General features: G+C 38.4%; 1 protein-coding gene across 10 annotated transcripts in view; it reads right to left on the bottom strand.

Annotated features, from left to right (window-relative positions):
- LOC138751718 (ankyrin repeat and IBR domain-containing protein 1-like) overlaps nucleotides 1–25,934 on the bottom strand; it is a 133,828-nt gene that overhangs the window by 37,200 nt on the left and 70,694 nt on the right. For all 10 annotated transcript variants that reach the window (XM_069914380.1, XM_069914374.1, XM_069914382.1 and 7 more), the window contains 4 exons: nucleotides 19,339–19,502; nucleotides 18,195–18,283; nucleotides 15,313–15,443; nucleotides 4,968–5,102 (listed from right to left, as the gene is read on the bottom strand). In XM_069914380.1, coding sequence (XP_069770481.1) covers nucleotides 4,968–5,102; nucleotides 15,313–15,443; nucleotides 18,195–18,283; nucleotides 19,339–19,502 — 519 coding nt within the window. The remainder of the gene's footprint in view (nucleotides 1–4,967; nucleotides 5,103–15,312; nucleotides 15,444–18,194; nucleotides 18,284–19,338; nucleotides 19,503–25,934) is intronic.

The raw sequence follows: 25,934 nt of genomic DNA, 5'->3' as shown, positions 1-25,934 counted from the left end.
TACAAACAGACTGCGGCACCGGACGCAATCTTTGAATCCGTTCATCTGTTGTTTTCCAAAACATTAATCCATTACTCCACAGCATGACCAACACTCAGAGCCTGGACTGTCCGGCTTGAGCAGTGCTCTGGCATTTTAAATGAGATCCGTTTTGAAATGTTTGTATCTGTGTGTGACCCAACTAAAAACCCCACACAATTTATCTCCCTTAAAACTTACTAATATACAATATAAAATATAATATAATCTGTCACAATAGTAAGGGACAAAATTGGTCCCTTGAAGATCAGAGGAGTCAGCTTTGTATGGAACCAAAAAAAAGGGGTGAATGCTTTTTAAAATCAGTATTCACTCAGTAAATAGCAGAGTAGTAGGAAGTAAGGAAAACAACCAGTGAGGTCATGGAACCTATTCAGATTAAAGAGAAGTGCTTGCTACCTTAAAGCAAATAAGGGTGGATAAATCCCCAGACTTGACAAGATATTCCCTCAGATCTTGAATTGGAAGGGCTCTGGAAGAAATATTTGATATGCCCTTAGCCACGGGTATGATGCTGGGGGATTGGAAGGTAGCTCACGTTGTTCTGTTGTTTAAAAAAGGCTCAAAAAGTAACCCTGGAAATTATTGGCTGGTGAGCCTGACATCAGTAGTAGGTAAATTATTGGAAGGTGTTCTAAGAGATCGGATATTCAATTATTTGGATAGCCAGAAACTGATTAGGGATAGTCAACATGGCTTTGTGTGTGTGATAGGTCATGTTTAATCAATCTTATAGAGTTTTTTTGAGGTTACCAGTAAAGTTGAAGGAAAGACTGTAGATGTTGTCTACAGAGAGTTTACTAAGGCCTTTGACAAAGTTCCACAAGGGAGGTTTAGTCAGGAAGGTTCAGACACTAGGTATTCTTGGTGAAGTAGTGTACTGGATTCGACAATGACTGGATGGGAGAAGCCAGAGAGTAATGATGGATGATTGCTTCTCAGAATGGAGGCCTGTCACTAGTTCAGAGATTGGTGCTGGGACCATTGTTGTTTGTCATCTACATCCATGATCTGGATGATAATGTGGTAAATTGGATCAGCATGTTTGCAGAAGACACCAAGATTGGAGGCATTGTGGGCAGCGAAGAAGGTTTTCAAAGCTTGCAGAGGGATCTGGGCCAGCTGGAAAAATGGGTTGAAAATTGGCAGATGGAATTTAATGCAGACAAGTGTGTGGTGTTGCATTGTGGAAGGACAAACCAAGAAAGGACACACACAGTAAACGGTAGGGCACTGAGGAGTGCAGTAGAACAAAGAGATCTGGGACACAGATACATAATTCCCTGAAAGTGGCATCACAGGTGGATAGGGTTGTAAAGAAAGTTTTTGATATATTGGCTTTCATAAACCAAAGTATTGAGTATACGAGTTGGGATGTAATGGTGAGGTTGTATAGAGGCCAAATTTGGAGTATTGTGTGCAGTTCTGGTCACCTATCTACAGGAAAGCTACCATTAAGATTGAAAGAGTGCAAGAGAAGATTTACTAGGATGTTGTTTGGACTTCAGGAACTGAGATACAGGGAAAGGTTAAACAGGTTAGGACTTTATTCCCCGGTGCAAAGAAAAATGATGGGAGATTTGATAGAGGTTTTTACAATTATGAGGTAAATAAGTTTATATCTGACCCACTGAGGATGGGTCAGATACAAACCAGAGGACATGGGTTAAGAGTAAAAGGGGAAAAGTTTAGAGGGAACATGAGAGGAGGAACATCTTCACAGAGTGTGTAATGGATAAATATTAGGAGGATTTGTAAGATTAGTGGGTTACATACATACACATTTTAAAACAGATCTTATTTGAAAGACTGAAGAATCCATATTTAGTAACATTGCAGGATCAATGGAGACTTAAGCACATTTCACAAGTAGGTGCTAATTGAAATGACATCGTGAAATGAATAGCCACTGTTTGTAGGAGACAAACTGGCTGTTAAAAAGTATTTAGTGTGCTCACAGAAAGGTCACTCCTGGGTTTTGTTTATATAAGACAACAGCTTGACCAAGGAGAACTCGTGTTGTTTGCTGAAGAAGGTGGGGGTTTTGCAAGTGAGAGAGTCACATGGGCTTTTGGAGTCTCAGTTGGAGAGAGAGAGAGAGAGAGAGAGAGAGAGAGAGAAGACAAGCTCTCTCAGCTAGTGTGTGTGACACTGAAAAGAGACTGAACAGACACGTCTGAAACAAGCCAGGAAGAGCTGGTTAGAAATAAAGTTCCAGAACAGTGGATGGAAGTGCTATCTGTCTGATGTTTCTCTTGGAATAAGTGGAACAGAAAGGAACTCTGTGGTAGCCTGAAGAAAGAGGTTACCATCTGGAAAACCCTGATGGGGCAAGTTTCATCAGCGAGACATGGAGGTGACTAATGGTGGTACCTCAGTTGTGGAAATCCTGGAACAACAAATCTCTCTCTGCAAACCCCACAAGAACCTTCCTGAGTGGTAAACATTTACCTTTCGAGCACCAAAGCCTTTATACATGTTAAATTCTGTGCACAGTATAAGGATTGCCTGCATCCAGAGAACTTGGAAGAAGGAGAAGTGAGATTGAACTGTGAACTAAAGAACTCTTCTTATAATTACACACACATTACATACACGTGTGCTTAGAATTAGAAGGGGATTAATTTGGATTAGTTAAGTGTAGAGTTAAGTTAAAATTTGATTCTGTTTTTATGTTTAAAGTTGATTAAAAACAACTTTTGTTTTAAAAACTACTTGTCTTGGTGAATGTCTATTGCTGCTGGGTTTTAGGGTCCTTTGGGCTCGTAACAAGTGTTTGCAGTGTGGAACGAGCTGCCAGCTGAAGTGCTGAATGTTGGCTCAATTTTGACATTTAAGAGGAATTTGGAGAAGTACATGGATGGGACAGGTATGGAGGGCTATGAACTGAGTGCAGGTCAGTGGGGCTAGGCAAAAAAATGTTTCAGCACAGACTAGAAGGGGTGAAGGGGCCTGTTTCTGTGCTGAAATGTTCTATAGGAGTTGTGTAAAGTTGGATTTCTGCATGTTCATTTATCCATAACTCAGAAGCCCCTTTACAAATACAGGTAAATGGTAGACATTTTTTGAAGTGTTATGGTATAGAGGGACCTTGTGGTGGAAATCAACACCTCAGTAAATCTGTCATCAGGCAGTAGGATAGTGAAGATAGTCTGCTTGCCTTCATAGGATGAGGCATTGAGAAGAGTTGGGACATAATGTTATAGCTGTATAAAACGTTCAGGAGTCTGCACTCAATATTGTGTATAGTTCAGGTTGACAAGAATGTGGCAACAATAGAATCAGGATGTTGCCTGGAAAGAAGGGATGTACTTGTCAGGAAAAATTAGATAGGCCAATTTTATTCTTACTGGATCGTAGGAGGCAGAGAGGTATTCTTACAGAAGCTTATAAAATTATGAGGAAGTGCATATTTGGAAACTTTTTTCCCCCCAGTGCACGGGAGACTAGAAGGCAGAGGTTTAAGGTGAGATAAGAGAAATTTAAAAGAAAACTGCAGGTTAATTTTTTTCTGCGTAAAGAGCAATGGGAATATGGAACAAGCTGCCAGAGGAAGTGGTGGAGGGAGATACAATTACAAAACTTAGAATGCATTCAGAGGAGTACTTAGAAATGCAGAAGAGAAAATATGGGCCTAGTGCAGGAAATAGGATTAGCACAAAGGCTTCACAGTCAGCATTGACAATGTGGGCCAAAATGAAGATAACCAATTCTTTAACATTTTCAGGTTGTTAACTTTTACCCATGCAGTGACACAGGTACTGGGTTCTTTCACTATTCATAACAAATGATTTGGATGAAGATAATGCAACATTTACTGATTATGCAAATCTGGATGGGAAACTAAGCTGGTAGGATAATGCAAATATCTACAGAGGAAACAAAATAATTAAGCAAATGGACAAAATTTGATAAATGGGAAAACCTTATCTACGTTTGGTAGGCAGAATGAAAAACCATTTTATTGGAAAGTTTCTCAGTGGTTTGTTTCATGACAAACAAATGTGCAAGTAGAACAAGCAAATAAGGGGATAAAGAGAAGCTAATTTTTAATGCAAAAAGGTACTGGAACCTACAAGTAATGATATCTTGAGACTGTAGAGTACTTGTTGAGATTCCATTTGGAATAATTCTTCTAGCTTTGTGTTAAAGATACATTTGTTTTTGAATCCATGCATAGATTCACTAGACTATTTTCTGGAATTAATAGTTCTTCCAGGAAATAAGTATATGCAAGATTAGCCCATACTCTGAGACAAAGACAATTTGGAGAGGAATTTGTAGATACCAAAGCCAATTTTGTTGTCTGCAGAAACTAGAGCAGGGAACTGTATCTCATGATAAACTTCCAGACGTGCAGGTCTGCAATGAAGAAATTTTCAGGGTCACAAATGTTTGAAATACTTTGCCTCAGTGGAAAATAATCAAGAACTTATTCAAAGCTGTAAATGATAGATTTTCTTAGAGGAATTAAAGGCAATGGGATTGGTTGGTCAGGATCAGCTCAGACTTTGAAGAGGAAAGATGATTCAGAAAAACCTGGCCTGTGTGATGAATGTCTGCCAAGCTGCCTGTCTCCCCTCTGGTGAGCCTTGCTGTACTAACATTGGCTGTGCATTATCTCTACTGTTAAGGACACTCCCCTTGGGTATAACTGTATATGCACCTATTGTCTTTCATTATTGTACCATGAGTTTCTGCTAATAAAAGCCATGATTATTGTTTGACCACATCGTCTTTTGTCTATTTCATCAACTGGCACTTCAGCCTGCTCCTCTTTCACATCCTTTCCGTGGCAGTGATGGATGCCTGATTAGAGGGATTCAAATGCTCAGTGGAATATAGAGGTTTAAAAATATTACAATACAGAGGAATACATGAAGGGTCAATATGTTAACTTCATTATCCAGTTTTAAAGTTAAGTTTACCTCCACTGTCATCTCTTTTGACTGCTCTTCAACCTGCTGGATGACTTCATATCGAGTGCATCTATAATAACCTCCAGTGGATGAACTGTGTTTCTTCCATTCTTCCAGACAAATCCAGCAAAAATCATATTTGCACTATGGAGAGGAGAACATTAATTTTTTTTTTCATCATTCTTCTGTAGTTTGATCACTGAGAAAAATAAACCCACAACTTTTACATTAAATATACGGAAATCTAAATCTAAACAAGACGATTCAGTAACTTTTCAGGTATGCTCTCCTGGGCTTCAAAATTGTTCTCCAAAAATGGCTGGCTGGCTGGACCAGGCCTGAAATTTAACACAAGAAATGGGAACAGTGTACATTAGGCTTGATTTAGCTTCTTTGTACATTGAGTTTAACTCCACTTTCCTGGCTGATCTTCGTCAATCTACCTGATCCAAAAGTCTACCACAACCTCAGATATTGCTTAACAATACAATATCAACAACAGCTCTCTTGATAAGGTTCACACACATCAAGTGAAGAAATACAAATACACAGAAGACCACAGCACAGAAATAGGCCATTTGATTCATATGGTCTATGCCAAACTATTATTTTGCCTAGTTCCATTGACCTGCACTTGGACCATAGCCCTCAATACCCCTCCTGTTCACGTAACTAACCAAGTTTTTCTCAAATGTCAAAATTAAGCCTGCATTTACCAATTCAGCTGGCAGCTCATTTCACATTCCTACCAATCTGTGTATAAACTTCCCCTTAATATTCTCTTTAAACTTTTCTCCTTTCACCCTAAACCCCAACCTCAAATTTGTCTCATTGAAGTTCCATGGAAAATACCTACTTGCATTTCCTCAATCTTCTTTTAAAATTATTTTTATTGAGTTTTATTATACAACCACACATTACAAGTCCATATAAATTAAATATAATATACATTTGGATAGGTATCATATAGAAATAATAATACATGGACTTGTATTCCAATCTAAACATATAGTGAACTGTTAAAAAAGGAAAAGGAAAAAGAAAAAGAGGTTGATGATAAAGATCTAACCCCATCCACCAACCAAGGTTGAAATTGGTATTCAAGCAGACTTGAAACTGAGCAATGGCCTCCGGAGATGCGACAAAACATGCCCATTTACTGCATTCCCGCACCTTGATCATTCAAATTATGAAAGTCAGCTATAAATGGACCTTATCAAAAGAGATCTTAATCTTCCTACCATTATGAAGATTTTATAAAACCCGATTGGTCCAAATTTATTATTTCTGGTAAAATATTCTCTAATCTATGTGCTAAAATTTTTGATAAAATTTTCATGTCCACATTGAGTAAAGAAATCAGACTCTTTGACTTGGCTTCGCGGACGAAGATTTATGGAGGGGTAATGTCCACGTCAGCTGCAGGCTCGTTTGTGGGTGACAAGTCTGATGCGGGACAGGCAGACACGGTCTGGTTGGGGTTGGGGGTTGGGTTTTTCCTCCTTTGTCTTTTGACAGTGAGGTGGGCTCTGCGGTCTTCCTCAAAGGAGGTTGCTGCCCGCCGAACTGTGAGGCGCCAAGATGCACAGTTTGAGGCGATATCAGCCCACTGGCGGTGGTCAATGTGGCAGGCACCAAGAGCTTTCTTTAGGCAGTCCTTGTACCTCTTCTTTGCTGCACCTCTGTCTCGGTGGCTAATGGAGAGCTCGCCATATAACATGATCGTGGGAAGGCGATGGTCCTCCATTCTGGAGACGTGACCTACCCAGTGCAGTTGGATCTTCAGCAGCGTGGATTCAATGCTGTCAGCCTCTGCCATCTCGAGTACTTCGATGTGGGTGAGCCGGTAGTCATGGTGGGGAGCTGGCTGATGGAGGACCTCAGTTTTCTTCAGGCTGACTTCCAGGCCAAACATTTTGGCAGTTTCCGCAAAACAGGACATCAAGCGCTGAAGAGCTGACTCTGAATGGGCAACTAAAGCGGCATCGTCTGCAAAGAGTAGTTCACGGACAATTTGCTCTTGTGTCTTGGTGTGAGCTTGCAGACGCCTCCGATTGAAGAGACTGTCATCCGTGCGGTACCGGATGTAAACAGCGTCTTCATTGTTGAGGTCTTTCATGGCTTGTTTCAGCATCATGCTGAAGAAGATTGAAGAGGGTTGGTGCGAGAACGCAGCCTTGCTTCACGCCATTGTTAATGGAGAAGGGTTCAGAGAGCTCATTGCTGTATCTGACCCGACCTTGTTGGTTTTCGTGCAGTTGGATAACCATGTTGAGGAACTTTGGGGGGCATCCGAGGTGCTCTAGTATTTGCCAAAGCCCTTTCCTACTCACGGTGTCGAAGGCTTTGGTGAAGTCAACAAAGGTGATGTAGAGTCCTTTGTTTTGTTCTCTGCACTTTTCTTGGAGCTGTCTGAGGGCAAAGACCATGCCAGTAGTTCCTCTGTTTGCGTGAAAGCCGCACTGTGATTCTGGGAGAACATTTTCGGTGACATTAGGTATTATTCTATTTAGGAGAATCCTAGTGAAGATTTTGCTTGCAATGGAGAACAGCGTGATTCCCTGTAAACTATAGGAAGTACAATTATCAGGATTTTTCCCTTTTTAAAATAAAACAGAAATGGCACCCTCGCTAAAAGAATGAGGTAATTTCTCTTCTCAAAATAAATCATTTTAGTTGTGGAGTAAGTTGTTTAGAGAATAATTTGTAAAACTCCACTAGAAATCTGTCTGGTCCCGGAGATTTGCCTGATTGTGGAGAGGATATTGCTTTTTTGCAGTTCTTCTTGTGAAATTGGAGCTTTCAAACTTTGTTGATTTTCCAGGGGTATCATCAGTATATCCAAATGATCTAAAAAAAAAACCATTCATCAAATCATATTCAGAAGAGTAAAGTTTAAAGTTTAAATCTCTAAAATCGTCATTTATTTTAGAATGGTCAATTGTTATTTTACCATCAGGGAGAGAAATCCTATTAATTTGCTTTTTAAAAAAAAAATCAAAATAGCTTTCAATTGATTGGCTAGTAATTTGCCAGATTTCTCTCCATAGATACAAAATTGACTCTTACTTCTCAATATCTGTTGTTCAATTGGACTAGTGGAAAGCAAATTCGGATCTGAGTTCAGTTCTCTTCTTAAATAACTCCAGGTCTCTACTTTATACAAATTGTAGGTTAATCTGTTTAATCTGATTGATCTATTCTATCCTAGTCTTTTTGTTTGTACTAGATGTATAGGAAATAATTTGACCACGTAAGTAAGCTTTCATTGCATCTCAGATTATCAAATTCGAAATATCTGGGGTTGAATCAACATTAAGGAAAAATTAATCTGATTTTCTAAAAAGTCAAAAACTCTTTGCTCTAAAGTAATACAGTATTAAATTGCCACTGTGTTTTGGTACTTGGAAACTCCAAATTTAAAATTACTGTGGTCTGATATTACAATGCCTTGTTACATGATTTAATCATGTTATTCAATTGGAATAGAGAAAGGTAAAGGTGAGCCCAATTTCACATGCAAGGATGTATTTTTAAGGGTTATCAATTCGGTTTCCATCCAAATGGGACAGTCATCTCTATTATAAAAATGTAAGAACAATAACCTATTCCTTATGTTCATTGCCCAATAATAAAATCTAAAATTAGGTAACAATAGTCCTCAATCATTCATGTTCTGAAGATAACTTATTTATTCTTAGTTTCTTTCCTTGCCATATACATGACATAATAGACCATTCCAATGTGTCAAGGAAAGACTTAGAAATAAAAATTGGTCATGATTGAAATAAATATAAAAATTTTGGTAAAGTATTCATTTTAATCAAATTAATACGGCCTATCATAGTTGAAGAAAGTGGTGACCATCCAGAGAGTATTGTTTTAGTCTGATCAAAGAAAACTAAAGTTTTCTTTAAAGATTTAAAAAAATCTTCATTATCATAATACTAGATATTGAAATTAATCTTACACTATTTTAAGAGGTTAATTAGAATATAGAGCAAGTGGGCCTTTTAGTGGTAATAGTTCGGTCTTATGCAGATTAAATTTATATTCTGCGAATTTACTAAAGCATGTAAGTAACGACAATATCTTTGGTATTGGTACCTCTGGAATGCACAAAATAAAAACAAGTCATCTACATATAGAGATAACCAATGTTCAATAGGTCCTCTAAAATTTTAATTTGCTCGTATAGCAACAGCTTGTGGCTCAACCACTAAATCTAAAAGCAGAGGGTGTGGGGATCCTGTCTCATGCCTCTTTGTAATTTAAATAACTAATTGTTGAGAATTACTTAAAATTGAAGCTATTGGAGACTCAAAAGTTTTATCCATTGAATAAAATCTGGTCCAAAATTAAATTTGACTAAAGTGGCAAATAGGTATTCCCATTCTACACTATCAAATGCTTTTTCAGAGTCTAAGGAAAGAATACATCCATTAGGGTGAGTAGAAGGAGAATATATATTAATATTATTTATTCTTCTTCTTTGGCTTGGCTTCGCAAACGAAGATTTATGGAGGAGTATGTCCACGTCTACTGCAGGCTCGTTGGTGACTGACAAGTCCGATGCAGGACAGGCAGGCATGGTTGCAAGGGAAAATTGGTTGGTTGGGGTTGGGTGTTAGGTTTTTCCTCCTTTGTCTTTTGTTAGTGAGGTGGGCTCTGCGGTCTTCTTCAAAGGAGGTTGCAGCCCGCCAAACTGTGAGGCGCCAAGATGTACGGTTGGAGGCGACATCAGCCCACTGGCGGTGGTCAATGTGGCAGGCACCAAGAGATTTCTTTAAGCAGTCCTTGTACCTCTTCTTTGGTGCACCTCTGATTCGGTGGCCAGTGGAGAGCTCGCTATATAACACGATCTTGGGAAGGCGATGGTCCTCCATTTTGGAGACGTGACCCACCCAGTGCAGTTGGGTCTTCAGCAGCGTGGATTCGATGCTTGCGGACTCTGCCTGCTTGAGTACTTCGATGTTGGTGATGAAGTCATTCCAATGAATGTTGAGGATGGAGCGGAGACAGCGCTGATGGAAGCATTCTAGGAGCCATAGGTGATGCCAGTAGAGGACCCATGATTCGGAGCCGAACAGGAGCGTGGGTATGACAACGGCTCTGAACATGCTGATCTTTGTGTGTTTCTTCAGGTGATTGTTTTTCCAGACACCTTTGGTGTAGTCTTCCAAAGGCGCTATTTGCCTTGGCGAGTCTGTTGTCTATCTCTTTGTCGATCCTTGCATCATTATATATTAATGTACTAACAAAGAAATCATTAATATTATATATTAATATGCTATCAAAGAATTTAATAATAAGATATAGATTGAAGATTGGACTCAATTTAGGATTTTTTTGGAATTATGGGATTTATATTCACTTGTCCTATTCTACTCATTTATTCCAACCTGCCATTTTTGATCCAAGTTATGAAGAATAGAATTGTCTAGGAATTAAAACTTCTAATGATTTTTTTATCCAACAAAATTTTGCATCTTTATAACAATTGATGATGAAATTTAATCTGCGGAACAGGCACTTTTTAAATAAGATATTATCAAATTAGACATTTTATTCATTCTAAACTTTCAGTATTTCCATATCTTCTGGATCCAAATTACAGAGATAACTTTTTGAATTACAATTGTTCATAAAGGTATAATATCTACCTTATATTATAAAATATTGAATTTAAAAAGTCTCTCTAATTAGGATCAAAACTGAATGGGAGAATGATCTTCATTCGTCCATTTCAGAGTAAGATTGGATTTCAATTTTGGCTCTTGACCATGACTCATCTCTGTGCACTAGGCATAGTTTGATTCAATTTAAAGTGGTGAATAGAGTACATTTTTTAAAAGTAAGCTCACTCGAATCTACCCAGATAGAACCTCATTGTGTAACAAATGTAAAAAGTTTGAAGCCTCTTTGATACATATGTTTTGGTTTTGTCCCAATTTAGCAGAATATTGGACAGCTATTTTCAGAACATTTTCTCCCATTTTTGGGATCAATCTCGAACCATGTCTGTTGATTGCAAAGTTTGGCTTCTCCAGTGATGTAAACGTATATTTAACGTCTAATCAAAAACAGGTCTTAGCATTTTCTACATTACTGGCTAGAAGAGAAATATTACTTAAATGGAAAGAGGACTTTCTCTCACCCATATACAATGGTTACTGGATATATGTCCTTTTTCCCCTCATAATTTTGTACACCTCTATCAAATCTCCCCCCATTCTTCTATGCTCCAGGTAATAAATTTCTAGCTTTAATTTTTTTTAATATAATTTAGACATACAGCCCAGTAACAGGCCATTTTGGCCCACAAGCCCTTGCTGCCCAATTAACCTACAACTTTGTTATGTTCCGAATGGTGGGAGGAAATCAGAGCCTCGGGGAAAACTCATGCAGGCACAGGAAGGACATACCAACTCCTTGCAGATGTGGGATTTGAACCCCAGTTCTGATCACTGGTGCTATAACGCCAACTGTGCTGTCCTTGTTTAACCTTTCCCTGTAACTCAGCTCCTCAAGCCCTGGCAACATCTGAGTACATCTTCTCAGCACTCTTTCAATTTTATTTTTATCTTTCCTGTGGTTAGGTGACCAAACCTGCACACAAAACTCCACATTTGGTCTCACCAATATCTTATTCAATTTCATCTTAACATCAACATCCCAACTCCTATACTCAGTACTTTGATTTATGTAAACCAATGTGCCAAAAGCTCTCTTTTCAACCCTATCTACTTGTGACACCACTTTCAGGGAGTTGTGTTTCCAGATTCCTCGGTTCAACTACATTTAGTGCCCAACCATTTATCGTGTTCTACATTGGTTAGTCCTCCCGAAGTGCAATGCCTTACATCTTGGTCTAATGAGATGATGCTTTAAAATGAGACTTCTTTGTTCTGGATTTTTCTCCCACCTATCCCAACCAAGCCCCACTCAAGAGCTAATTCTGTAATTCATTGCTCAAAAAGGGGCTGTTGCTGGTAAAGCACCTTTTTTTTTGCACTCTGATTATTGCTGGGTAAGGAATTCCAGGATTCAAAGTGAATTAAAGAAACCTTAATGTGCAATCTGGCAAAATTCAACCCAATTAGTCCAGTTTCACTATGCTGATGAATGAAACCAGACTGGGTAATTACATTGGAATTGATTCACAGTGTATAAAGGGCATCACTTATCTACACATTTCTTACCTAAGAGACTAATATTACATTTCTTTTAATTTCATTCCATCTGCCATCTTTTTGCTCATCACTTAATCAGTAACCAAGGATTACTAGCATTCTAGAAATATACTCTGAATAGCACCTGGAATAAAGAGATAATTTGGCAAGGCAAGAACTATAATACTTTGGCAAGAATACTTTCAGTTTCTGACAGAGATAGAAATTCAGGGATTATTCCTAATAGCTTATAATCAGTTGTTTATACTTTGCTCTGAAATTGCTTAAAGCCAAAGAAATTGTTCTCAAGTTTGTGCTGGGCAATATTTATTCCAACTTAGACATGATTTTGCAAGTATAAAAAAAATTGATGAATACTGTACATCAACATCCAGCATCACATGTCTGGTAAAATGATAAATCTAAGTTGCTGCAATGCAATACCAGGTTCCCCAAAGAGCTGCATGAGAAAACAGGGCACAATTGAACTGCATGTAACCTGGAGTGGATGCAAGAGGTGGAATGAATTAACATTCTGCATCAACAAGGCACAAAAGGTTTGAGGATAGCATTCTGGCTATGTCTTTCCCCCAGAAGACCCAGTTAGTCTTTGACAGCATGTGGGATTAAGTTGAAGCCTCGCCTCCCGTCAAACATTTGTGTCAAATTTTCACTACCTGACATTCAGAAGCATATAAAATGTAAAATTACAGTTAATAATTAAGACACGAGAACATTAAGCAATTTAAAACTTTTTTTCTCCATGTAAAGAACAGGGTTAAGCTTTTCCATACAAATGAAAGAGAATGCCACTCCTCTACCACATCAGTCTGACAAAAAGGATGCATAATGTCCAAGCATCTGAAATTAAACATGGCAAAATAATTTTTACAAGCTTTTTGAGGGGAAGGATGTACCTCATGAGCCCAATTGAGTTTTTGGAGGATGTAACAAATAAAACTGAAAAGGTAGGATGGTAGATGTAGTATAAATGAATTTTAGTAAGGCATTTGACAAGAGGCATGGGATCCATGGAACCTTGGCTGAGTGATTCAGAATTGGTTTGCCGGTAGAAAGCAGAGAGAAGCAGTGAACAAAAAGTATTCTGCCCAAAGGTGGAGCTCCACAGGGACCTGTTTTGGGACCTTTGCTCTTTTTTATAAATGACCTGGATAAAAATGTGGAGGGATGGGTCAGTAAGTTTGCAAATACAAAGGTTGGAAGAGTTGTGAATAGTATTGAAGGTTGTTGTAAGCTACAACAGGACATAGACAGGATGTAGAGTTGGGTGAAAAAGTAACAGATTGAGTTCATTCTTGATGAGTATGAGGTGATGCCTTTTGGAAGGTTAAACAAAGGCAGAATACATGGTTATTAGTAGGATACTCCACAGTGTGGAAGAACTGAAATAACTTGGGGTCCAAATCCAGATCTCTCAAGTTTGTCATACACGTTGATAGGAATAGTTCAGGCCTATGGTATGCTGGGCTTCATGAGTCAGGGATCGAGTTTAGGAGTCGTGAAGTAATGTTGCAGCTCTGTAAATCTCTGGTGATACCACACTTAGAACATCGGGTTCAATTCTGATCATCTCATTACAGGATCTGAAAACTATGGCGAAGGTGGAGAGGAGATTTACCAGGAAGTTGCCTGGATTGAAGAACTTGCCTTATGAGGCAACGTTAGCAGAGCAAGGGCTTTTCTCTTTGGAGCAAGGGAGAATGAGAGGTGACTTAATAGAAGACTACAAGATTATGAGAGGCATAGATAATGTAGACAGAAAGCACCTTTTCCTCAGCGTGCAATTAGTAAACACCAGAGAAGGGAGGAAGGTTAAGGGAGACAGCAGGGGTGTGGGTGTGTATATCTCTACAAAAAATAGAGGGTTATATGGTAAGGAGGGTTCAGTTTTTTTGTTGGTATATATTGGTCAGAAGAACATCATGGGTCAAAGAGCCTGTTTTGTGTTGTAATGTTCTATGCTCTAATTATAGAAAAGCTAAATTTTAAATATTTAAGTACTAACGTGAAATTTTGAATTGCTTATAGTAGCACAATTTCATTTATACATCCAGAATCATAAGCACAGAAACAGGCTCTTTGGTCTCCTACATCCACTCCAACCATGAAGTACTTACTTATTCGTATGACATTTTGCACATTCTATGAATTGGTGATTCAAGTATTAGTCTAGATCAGCTATTCTCAAAAGGAGCCCTTCAATCACATTCCTCCCTATGGCGGCAGGGGGGGGGGGAGGGCACAGGACATTTTAGTAAAAGCTTTGTTTTCCTTTCACCTCATGTAACATAACTAATCTTTAATGCTTTTTGTGTAGTCAGTAGGAGAGAAGTACAAAATAAACCAACTGCTTCACAGGGAAAGGGACCCCTATAAACTGAGCAGTGACCCAAGGGGGCATAGGCAAAAAAAAAGCTAAGAATGGCTGGTCTTGATATTGTTAAATGTTGTGAATGTTCCTGCCTTAACCCCAACTCAGACAGGGTATTCTAGATTCCAATCACCCTCTGGATAAAAAAAAGTCTGTCTTCATTAAAATTGTTAGTGCTTACCGTCCAGCTCTACTGACTAGTTTTTGGGAAACTGTATCCCAATACGTAAGCCCTTTGTATTCCTTTTTCAGAGCCTCCCTCAGCTACAATCACTGTAAGGAAAGCAAATTCAATCCATCCAGTCTTTCCTCATCTCTGGCAATATCCTGGTTAAGAAACTGCATATGCAGCAAAACAAAAAACAACTCCTGGAGGACTATAAAGGGAGAAATTACAGGGAAGGGGGTCCCAGTGAGTTTTTGTAGAAGTTTCACTGAAGAATTCCTTCAGAATATCCTGGTGAATGTCCACTATACCCTCTCCAGTGCAATCATGCCCCTTCTGCTGTGTGGGGATCAGAAGTTAACAGTGTTCCAAACTTTGGCCAAACCAACATTTAAAGACATAGCATATTTTACTCTTATATGTGGCAGGCAATGAAGGCCAGGATCTCTTTTGCTTTCTGAACATTGATTGACACGTTCAGGAATTCTTGGGTATATTTGCTCTGTCCCAAGTCTGCCAGTCCTTTCTAAATGTATCACCTCGCACTCATCAGGATAACATTCTAGTAAATTGTAAATTCATGCACATTAATAATTCACTGCAAATTAAATATAATGTGCCTACCTTGGCACACTGCATGTGATTGCACCCCTCGTTCTTTTGAATTGGAGATTTACAGTTGGCACATGGTTTAGAATTAGATAACAACCAAAGACAGTTGGCAGCATCTTCAAATGCTTCATTTACACCGGCCACTAGTAGCAAAACAGAACTTGGTTTGAAAAATAAAAGGAATGCCAGTATCAACTTCAATTGGTGAATGAAAAATATTGCAAATGATAGAAACCTGAAACAGAGCAGAAAGCTCCAGAAACATTCAGTAATTCAGTAACATCTGTGAAGGAAATGTTACTATTACAGGTTGATGATCCAAGATCAAAGTGAAATGTTATTTCTTTTCTTTTTGCAGATTCTGTCAAACCCATTGCACTTTTCCAGGATTTCATGTTTAATATCAATTCTTATTTCTAACCTCAAGGAATATGATTACATTTATGACCAATAATTGTTTTAATCTTGGGTCATTTTTCAATGCATTACAATACAGCACAGCAATCTAGTATAGAATTGCTTCTCAATGCAAATATTCACTGTTAAGAATTACACCAAGTGTTCAGGAGTAATTTGAATCCTGTTCATTTGATGGTACTATGGAATTTTATGTGGGGGGGTGGGTGGGGGAGTCACATATTTTAAAAAAGTTATATTGACTTTGCACAAAGTTTTGTATAGGCATCTGTCTCCACATTGGATCACAAAATTATACATAAGTCTGGCAGCATCTGTGAAGAGAGAAACAAAGTTTAACATTTCCAGTGATGCTTTGTCATCCACTGAATTTTCTGTTATTTCATATTTCCCAGACCTACAAATTTTTGCATTCTAAAAATGCATGGGGTTAATAGGTTAAGTGGTCACAGGAGCGTATTTGAGTAATGTGGGCTGGAAGCCCTGTTACTGTGCTAGATCTCAAATAAAAAAAACAGAAGATATTGGATTTAAAGGATACAGGCCAAATAGAGGCAAATAGGACTAGCTTGGGTAGACTGGTTGGTCAGTACAAACAAGTTAGGCTGTAGAGCCTGTTTCTGCATTGTAAAACTTTATGACTTGACAAATTCAAAGAAATAAGTTTTGAAGTCTAGGTATCTCATGAGAATATTTGGAACTTGAGCACTATTTCAATTAAAACAAGCGGCAAGGAGGAAGTTTAATGACTTTATGTTCAAAATTACAATTGTTTTTTCCCCCCCAAAAAGATTATAAAAAGGTTATTTCTTCTGGATGCAACTATGAGTTTAAACTGCTTCTAAAATGTGGATTGAATAGGTGATGGTTTCTTTCTCCATATTGTAGGCAAAGATGCCTTTTTCTCAACCACTGGTGAGAGCCATATCAGCTCAATTGAATTGCTCTATGGAATCAGTTCGTAAACGACAACCAAAATGGTCTTATTTGGTATAACTCAAGACACATCTCCTATAAAGCCCTAACAGTCTACATGCTAGAGCAGGGGTGTCAAACTCAAATTCACAGAGGGCCAAAATTAAAAACTTGGACTAAGTCGAGGGCCGAACTAAATATTTATTGACAATTTTCAACAACATCTGCATGTTTTCTCTTCTTTCAACATATGTAATGTTAAACTTTAGGATATAACTTTAGGAGGATAATGTTACAGGTCAGGAGTAGGTAGCTCAAGTTCACCCTTTGCTTGACCTGAGGGAAACATATTTGGTCCCTGTGGAGATGTAGTCAGCATTCACAGGCTGTGTCCATTTTGGCCTGCATCAGGACTCAGCATTTCCTACTCACTCCTCAGGCTCTAGGCCTCTATTCACCCTCGACCCACCATCCCTCTACCTGACCAGTCCTTTACCCAACCTCTACTCACCCCTCACTCCACTCGCTCTGCCTCTACCCACCCCATCCTATACACGCCCCTCTACTGCCTCTCCCCTCAACCTGTTCCTCCCTCAACCCATCTCTCACCCTCTAATCACCCCTCCCCTACTCGCCCTGCCCCTCCCCTTTTACCTCTTCCCTATCCACCCCTCCTTCTACTCATCCCTCCCTCTAACTCCCCCTCGCACCACCATAACTTCCCCTGCCCATTACTCCTCACCTACATCCTCTGCCCACCCCTGCTTACCCACCCACTCAGGCCTAGCGCGCTGCCGATCAGCCTTTGCAGACAGCCACCATCTCTCTCTTCACGTGCAGGGCCGAACCAGCCATCCCTGGGGTCCGCGCGGGTGCAAGTGCTGAAGGCCGTGGCGACCGGGAGAAGTGCGCTCGCGCTGTGGAAGGGCCGTCCTGTGCCAGTCGCGCGGGGTTCGCGCTGCCCGGGGGCCGTGCGCAGCCTGCCATACCCGTTGCGCCGACAGGAAATCACAGGCGCTCGCCAATCCGCCGCACCGCTGGACAGGTGGGAGAAGTGACCGGTTGTGCGGGGAGCGTTCCAACTGGCTTGCCGGCTGATGACATCAACAGACTTCTCGTGTTACAATTTCTCGTGTTACAATGGGGAAGGATGTGCAATGAAGGGGGAGGATGGTGGGGGTGACATTACCAAAAAACAGCATCGGCTCTCGCTGCAGGGCGGGCCACCTCTAATACATTTTTGAAATGATCTTGCGGGCCAAATATAATTTTGGCCCACGGGCCAAATATAATTTTGGCCCACGGGCCAGAGTTTGACATGTGTGTGCTAGAGAAAGCACCAAAAGGGAAGATAGAGAAATGCTGGAAAAGTTTGGGTTCAAGATTTTTTTTAAATTTGGCTTTTTCCAAAACAATGTTCCCTAGTGAGGAAGTAGTAGCCAGGAAATGGGAGAAAGCATGGACCCAAACAAGTTGAGGCAGGGTACACAACATCATATTAAAATTTCCACAATGTAATCAACTATAAAAATGCACAAGAGGCTGAAAAATAGCAGGTTTACGTTCTTCTGGTTTCATTTCTGTAATTTTCTGCAGCCAGCTTTTCCATGTTTGACAATTACAAGGTTCATGGGCTTCTCCTAAACATTCCCTGTAAAATAAAAAAATACAATAAGATCCAAAATTAATCTATTTATAATAATTAGGGACTAAATAAATCCACCAGAATTATGAATAACTTTGGAATTGAAGTTCAAGAATGTTGGTAGGCTCACAGTGTCAAGACTGTCAGATGCATTATGGTTCAGTACAAAGTTGTTAAATGGGACTCCTCACATTACCTCTTTAGAAAGAATTTTATTTCAATGAGTGCTGGGTAGAAAGGCTTTATGGACAGCAAAACAAAACAAAAATATTGATCTGAAGGAATAATTTAAGTAAATATAGTTGTCTCTGAAATGTCTCCTTCCAACCCCTCTTAATTGGACAATTGGAGAAAGTATAGGATTGCTTGAATATCAATATTCCACAGCAGAGGGAAAAAAAAACTTAGAAAGAGAGCTACTGAATGGGCATTAGGCAGGCATACCCAACCAGGACATTATTAAATTAAATTTAAAAATAGTTATGGAAGGAAATTGCTTTTTTTAAAACCATAGCATCCTTTACTTTAGGCACTTTCAGATGGTCAAAATACCCCAATGTAAAGCCGCATATTCTACCCTTATGTGGCTGTCGGAAGGCCACCTGAAAGTGGAGAACCCAGCCAGGAGGAACACTTACCTAACCCTCCTCCTGTAGGTATAATCTCCAGCTCCGAGAATCCCCATTGCACCTGAAAGCAGCAGTGGGACTATGGCCACAGTCCACAGGAGCTGGTGTTCGCTCGGATGCGGCTCACCTTCAGCTGGCACGTTCAGGTGACAGAAAGACGTCTTCTCCGCGGCCACCTGAACGTCCCAGTTGCACTCCCCCAGCTGTGTCTACCAGTGCATTATCTGCATCAGAGGACCTGAAAGCAGCTTTTGTTCAATGATTTAGCTAGGTAATGATCAGATGATGATTTAACCTTCTCAGCATTGAGCAATATTATCAGTATTCTTAAGTGAGAGTGGTGGATGCAGGTTCAAACATGCCTCAAACATCAATACAAAAAAAAATCTGCACAATAAAGAAATATTGAAATACTTATTTCTGTACACTAACCAACAGAAGAGATGTCCTTTTCCACAATCGACTGCAGGTGCACTAAGCAGAGGAAAATTCAACTGGTCCATTGTAGAACCCAATCTTGGACAGGTTAGTCGTACTGCCCTCTCACACCCAGGGGTAGGACACCATTTGATAACAGGATTATTTTCAACAAATGCCTAAAATAAAATATACAATATTAACATACTAAATAGGGATTAAGCAAAAATATTAAATAGCTATTTTTAATTTAATTAATATGACATAGTACTTACAAAGCAAACTTTTACTGCTCATTGACAATTATTTTCACAGATATTCTTGAGTCATCTTCTTAAAATGAAGTGTTTGGAGAATGTAGTCCCCATTTTCAGGATGTAAAGAGTGTTATTCAAGAAATAGTAACCATTTCTAATTCTGGATAGTGTGTGACTGGCTCAGAAAGTTGAATAGTGGCATTTTAATCCATGGCTGGTCTTTCTAAGAATAGTAGTATATGCTTGGATGGCATTGCTTAAAGAGTTAACTGGTTTCAATGTCGTGAAGGGAGTGAACAGTTTGGGGACGGGTGAATCTCCAGTCAAACAGGTCACTTCAACCCGAGTGGTGTTGAGCTTCATGAACAAAGGGAAGATGAAAATATCCCATCACACTCCTGACCAATGGACTGAGATGGGTAACTTAATGACGGGATACCATGCATGTGTCAGGTGTAAATTAGGTTTCTGATCGATGGTGATCCCAGAACATCAATGGCAAGGAACTCAATTATGCAATGTTGTTGAATGTCACAGCAGAAAGTTTCCTGCTGATAATCAGAGAAACACAAAGAAGAGTAGAAACAGGCATTCAGAACTTTGAGACTCCCAGATGTGCTTTGTTATCAGAGGAGCGGGAATGGAGCTGCATATTTTCCAGTAATTTGCGAACATCCCATTTCTGACTTTATCACAGAGAGAAACTTATTGAAGAAGCAACTGAAGATGGTTGGGCCTAAGGATTGATAAGAAGAATTCAAATAACTATAGTTATCTTTTGGGCATTGGAGTCGGTCACACAATACAGAGGAGGCTCTTCAGTTCAACTTGACCATGCCAACCAGGATGGCATTCAGAACTAGTTCAATTTATCTTCATTTGGTCCATATCCTTCCTGCACCTACATCTGCCCAGATGACTCTGGATCACAATTTTTTGGATAAATTTTATTTATCATTTGTATCAATACAAACAAAAAAATTAATGAATACAGTGTTAATAGTTCGATCATACGTAGTGATACTGTGACAGAGGATATAGATATGCTTTTGGGAGATAAATTGGGCAGGTTTTTAAGTGTAGGTCCTATTTAACAGATCCTATTTAAAATACTGGAGCTCTCCTAATGCTAGACATGTCGGAGCCTCAAGAGCTTTTGCAAAAGCTTTGGAGAGTGCCCAAGAGACTTCACTAATGGATTGTTGTTTACAAAAATAGATGAAAGCTTGTCGGAGCCACATTCTGTCTGGAGTGGAACTTTATGTTCTAAGAGTTCATGTGGTTTTACAAGCAGATAAAGTAAAACTGTGTGTAACAGAGAGAGAGAGAGAGAGAAAGAGATATCACTTCTACAGTGTTACAGTCAGCAGCAGCAGCTGGGACTGGGACTGGAACTGGAACAGGTCAAGCTGAGGAGTCACGTGATGGAGTAGTGGCCGGACGGTGAACTCCAGCCCTCTCCAGAAAAGTCGGAAAAAATAGAGGAAAACACAAAGGCAGAAAAATAAAAATTAAAGTAAAGTGAGTATAAAGGTGGAAAGAAGATGGCGACGAAAAAAGAAAAGTCGAAACCAACGGTAAGAAGAGAGGAAGAGAAGACAACGGAAGAAGAAGGAGAAGGCCTTACCTGTTCGAAGAGGCCCGCGGTAGAGAGAGAAACCAGCTCCCTCAGGTCGGTAGAAAGTGGACTACAAAAATGGCTCGCTGAGCCGAGTAAAAGTGCGCAACCGCGCATGCAAAAAAACACACCGACGGGAGGGGTGACCAGCTGGGGAGTCGATCTCCACAGCCGGCAATGACAGCTGCAGAACACCTGCAGCAAGAGGAGAACATAGAAGGCAACAAAAATGAGAAAGAAGAGAAGAAAAAGAAAACAAAGAAACAACAGATGGCCAACCCAGAGGAAGAAGAAGAGGAAGAGGAAGAGTACAGTGAAATAGAAGAAGGGAAAGGCAAGACAAAGGATATACTTTCTCTTATTAAAGAATACATGGAGTCATTTAAAGAATGGCAAGCGCAGGAATTTAATGATTTAAGAAGAAGAATAAACAATACAGAAGAGAAAATGAATAAAATAGATATGACCTTATACAGAAGAGAAAATGAATAAAATAGATATGACCTTATCAGAAATGGGAAAAAAAATGGACAAGGTGGAAGAACGAGAAGCAGCAGTAGAAATGGAGGTAGAGGACTTAAAAAAGAAATTAGAGGAATCTAATAAAAAAGTTAAAGAGACACAAGAGCGGTTAGCTCAGAAAATAGATATAATGGAAAATTATAACATGAGAAATACCATAAAGATAGTGGGCCTTAAGGAAGATGAAGAAGGCAAGAATATGAGAGAGTTTATAAAAGATTGGATCCCCAGGATCCTAGGATGTCCAGAACTACAGCAAGAAATGGAAATAGAAAGGGCACATAGAGCATTGGCCTTTAAACCACAACCACAACAAAAGCCAAGATCTATTTTAGTAAAATTCCTAAGATATACTACAAGAGAAAAGGTACTGGAGAAAACAATGGAAAAAGTAAGAGTGGACAACAAGCCACTGGAGTACAAAGGGCGAAAAATCTTCATTTATCCAGATATAAGTTTTGAACTCCTGAAGAAGAGAAAGGAGTTCAATACAGCAAAGGCGATTTTATGGAAGAAAGGGTATAAATTTATACTAAAGCATCCAGCGGTATTGAAAATATTTATTCCAGGACAGCAAAACAGACTATTCTCGGATCCAGAGGAAGCACGAAAATTTGCAGAACAATTACAAAATAGACTGAGAGATGAAGACGTGTAACGAGAGTACAAAAGACTGCGAACTAAAAAGACACATAAGTTTTGAACTCCTGAAGAAGAGGAAGGAGTTCAATACAGCGAAAACGATCTTATGGAAAAAAACTATTCTCGGATCCAGAGGAAGCAAGGAAATTTGCAGAACAACTACAAAACAAGCAGAGAGATGAAGACATGTAATAAGAGTAAAAATGACCACGATTTATATGTATGTGGGTAAAGAGGTATATGTGTGTATATGTATAGTGTGCATACATGAATGTATCCGTATTTAGAGGAAAATATAGAGAGTATAGACAAGAATTAATAAGGGAAGGAAATGGAATAGAGGGAATAAGGAGGGAATTAAAAGAGTGACCTTGTTACATATGAAAAGTGAAATCTTTTCTGGGGGGGGCTGGGTGGGGAGGAGTTACGGTCACTGCAAAATCAGTTGACGCTTGCGAGTGAATTCGCAAATCCAAATGGAGAGGGGAGATGTGGTTGTCCGACAAGGGATAAAGGACAACTCAGGATGGGAAGGGGAGATTGGGGCTAAAGAAGTTTTAAATAGGAGAATAAGGAAAATGTTTGATGTTTTAGGAATGTTGTCTTATAAAGGGTTCAAAACAAGAAAACAGAAATGGATAAGAAGGAAAGGTAATGATGGAGAAATGGAAAGGGAAGATAAACAAAGTATAAAATGGCTACGTTGAACTATATGACTTTAAATATTAATGGAATACATAACCAAATTAAAAGGAAGAAACTGCTAAATTTACTGAAAAAAGAAAAAATTGATATAGCATTTGTGCAAGAAACACATTTAACTGAATTGGAGCACAAGAAATTAAAGAGAGATTGGGTAGGACACGTAACAGCAGCATCGTATAATTCAAAAGCAAGAGGAGTAGCTATATTAATTAGTAAAAATGTGCCATTTAAAATAGAAGAGGAAATAATAGATCCAGCAGGGAGATATGTAATGATAAAATGTCAGATATATTCGGAGTTTTGGAATCTACTCAATGTATATTCACCTAACGAAGAAGATCAAAAGTTTATGCAAGATATCTTTTTGAAGATAGCAGATACGCAAAGGAACATATTAATAGGAGGGGATTTCAACCTGAATTTGGATTCAAATATGGACAAAACTGGGAAAAAAAATTAACAGAAAGAACAAAGTAACCAAATTTATAATTAAATCGATGGAAGAAATGCAACTTTTGGATATATGGAGGAAACAACACCCAAAGGAAAAGGAATATTCATATTACTCGGCTAGACATAAAACATACTCAAGAATAGACCTATTTTTGTTATCAGCTCGTATGCAAGATAGAGTAAGAAAAACAGAATGTAAAGCTAGAATACTATCGGACCATTCACCCTTAATATGGACAGTAAAGTTAGAGGACATCCCTCCAAGAATGTATAGATGGAGATTAAACCCCATGTTACTTAAAAGGCAGGATTTTAGAGAATTTATTGAAAGACAAATTAAAATGTATTTTGAAATAAATACGAAATCAGTGAAAGATAAGTTTATACTACGGGATGCAATGAAAGCATTCATTAGAGGGCAAATAATAAGTTATATAACCAAGATGAAAAAGGACTATAATCAGGAAACAGAGCAGTTGGAAAGGGAAATAGTAAATATTGAAAAAGAATTAGCAATGAAGGAAGATACAACTAAAAGAAGAGAATTGGCGGATAAAAAAATAAAATATGAAACACTACAAACATATAAAGTGGAGAAGAATATAATGAAGACAAAACAGAAATATTATGAACTAGGTGAAAAAACGCACAAAATCCTAGCATGGCAGCTTAAGACAGAACAAGCTAAGAAAATGGTATTGGCATCAAGGAAAAAAGACAAACAAATTACATATAATCCAAAAGAAATTAAGGAAAACTTTAGAGAATTCTATGAACAATTATACCGAACTGAAAACGAAGGGAAAGAAGGGAAAATAGATGAATTTCTAACTAAAATTGAACTACCAAAACTACAAATAGAGGAACAAAATAAATTAACAGAGCCATTTGGAATAGTAGAAATACAAGAGATAATAAAAAAATTACCAAATAATAAGACACCAGGAGAGGATGGATTCCCAATAGAATTCTATAAAACATTTAAAGACTTATTAATTCCGCCCCTCCTGGAAGTAATCAACCAGATTGATAAAACACAAAGCTTACCAGATTCATGTAAAACAGCAATAATTACAGTAATACTAAAGCAAGGGAAAGATCCACTCACACCAGCGTCATATAGACCAATATCTTTACTTAACACAGATTATAAGATAATAGCTAAACTATTAGCAAACAGATTAGCAGAGTATGTACCAAAAATGGTAAATGTAGACCAAACTGGATTTATCAAAAAAAGACGCACAACAGACAATATTTGTAAATTTATTAACTTAATTCATGCAGTAGAAGGGAATAAAGCGCCAACAGTAGCAGTTGCTTTAGACGCAGAGAAGGCCTTTGACAGAGTAGAATGGAATTATTTGTTCAAAGTATTGCAAAAATTCAGTTTACCGGAGAAGTATATTAATTGGATTAAAGCATTATATAAGGGATCATTAGCGAAAGTGACAGTAAATGGTCATGTATCAAAGCAATTTAACTTAAGCAGGTCAACACGGCAGGGATGCCCACTATCACCTTTATTGTTTGAGTTAGCTATAGAACCACTAGCAGAATTGATAAGAACAGAAAATAATATAAAAGGGATAAAAATAAAAGACAAGGAATATAAAATCAGTTTATTTGCGGATGATGTTATAGTATACTTAACAGAACCAGAACTATCAATAAAAGAATTATATAAGAAATTGAAGGAATATGGAGAAGTGTCGGGTTACAAGATCAACATAAATAAAAGTGAAGCAATGCCTATGAATAATGCGGATTGCTCAAAATTTAAGAAGGAATCACCATTTAGATGGCAAATGCAAGCAATAAGATACCTAGGTGTACAAATAAATAAAAATCTCGGCCAACTATATAAACTCAATTATTATCCACTAATGAAAAAATTACAGGACGATTTAGAGCATTGGAAAGATTTACCACTAACACTAATAGGAAGGATAAACTGTATTAAAATGAACATTTTTCCAAGGATATTATACCTATTTCAGGCATTGCCAATACAACTGACAGAGAAATTCTTCAAGGAGTTAAAGAAAATAATAAGGAAATTTTTATGGAAAGGGGGGAAACCGAGGATAGCACTAGATAAATTAACAGAATGGTATAAACAAGGAGGCTTACAACTGCCAAACTTTAAAAATTATTATAGAGCCGCACAATTAAGATACCCATCAGATTTTTATCAAACAAGGGAAAAGCCAGATTGGACCAGATTAGAATTAGATAAAATAGGGGAAAAGATACCTGAACACATATTATATAAATGGGATGAAAAATTGGTACAACATAGAAGTTCTCCAGTATTACATCATCTACTCAATATTTGGAAGAAGATTCATGTAGAAAGAAATAAAACAAATTATCAATTATCAAAACTAATATTGACGCAAAACAAGTTACTC

The sequence above is a fragment of the Narcine bancroftii genome, chromosome 1, assembly GCF_036971445.1.
Source record: "Narcine bancroftii isolate sNarBan1 chromosome 1, sNarBan1.hap1, whole genome shotgun sequence".
NCBI lineage: Eukaryota > Metazoa > Chordata > Chondrichthyes > Torpediniformes > Narcinidae > Narcine > Narcine bancroftii.
Note: the sequence above shows the minus strand (reverse complement) of the source record. Positions and strands in the feature narration are given on the sequence as shown.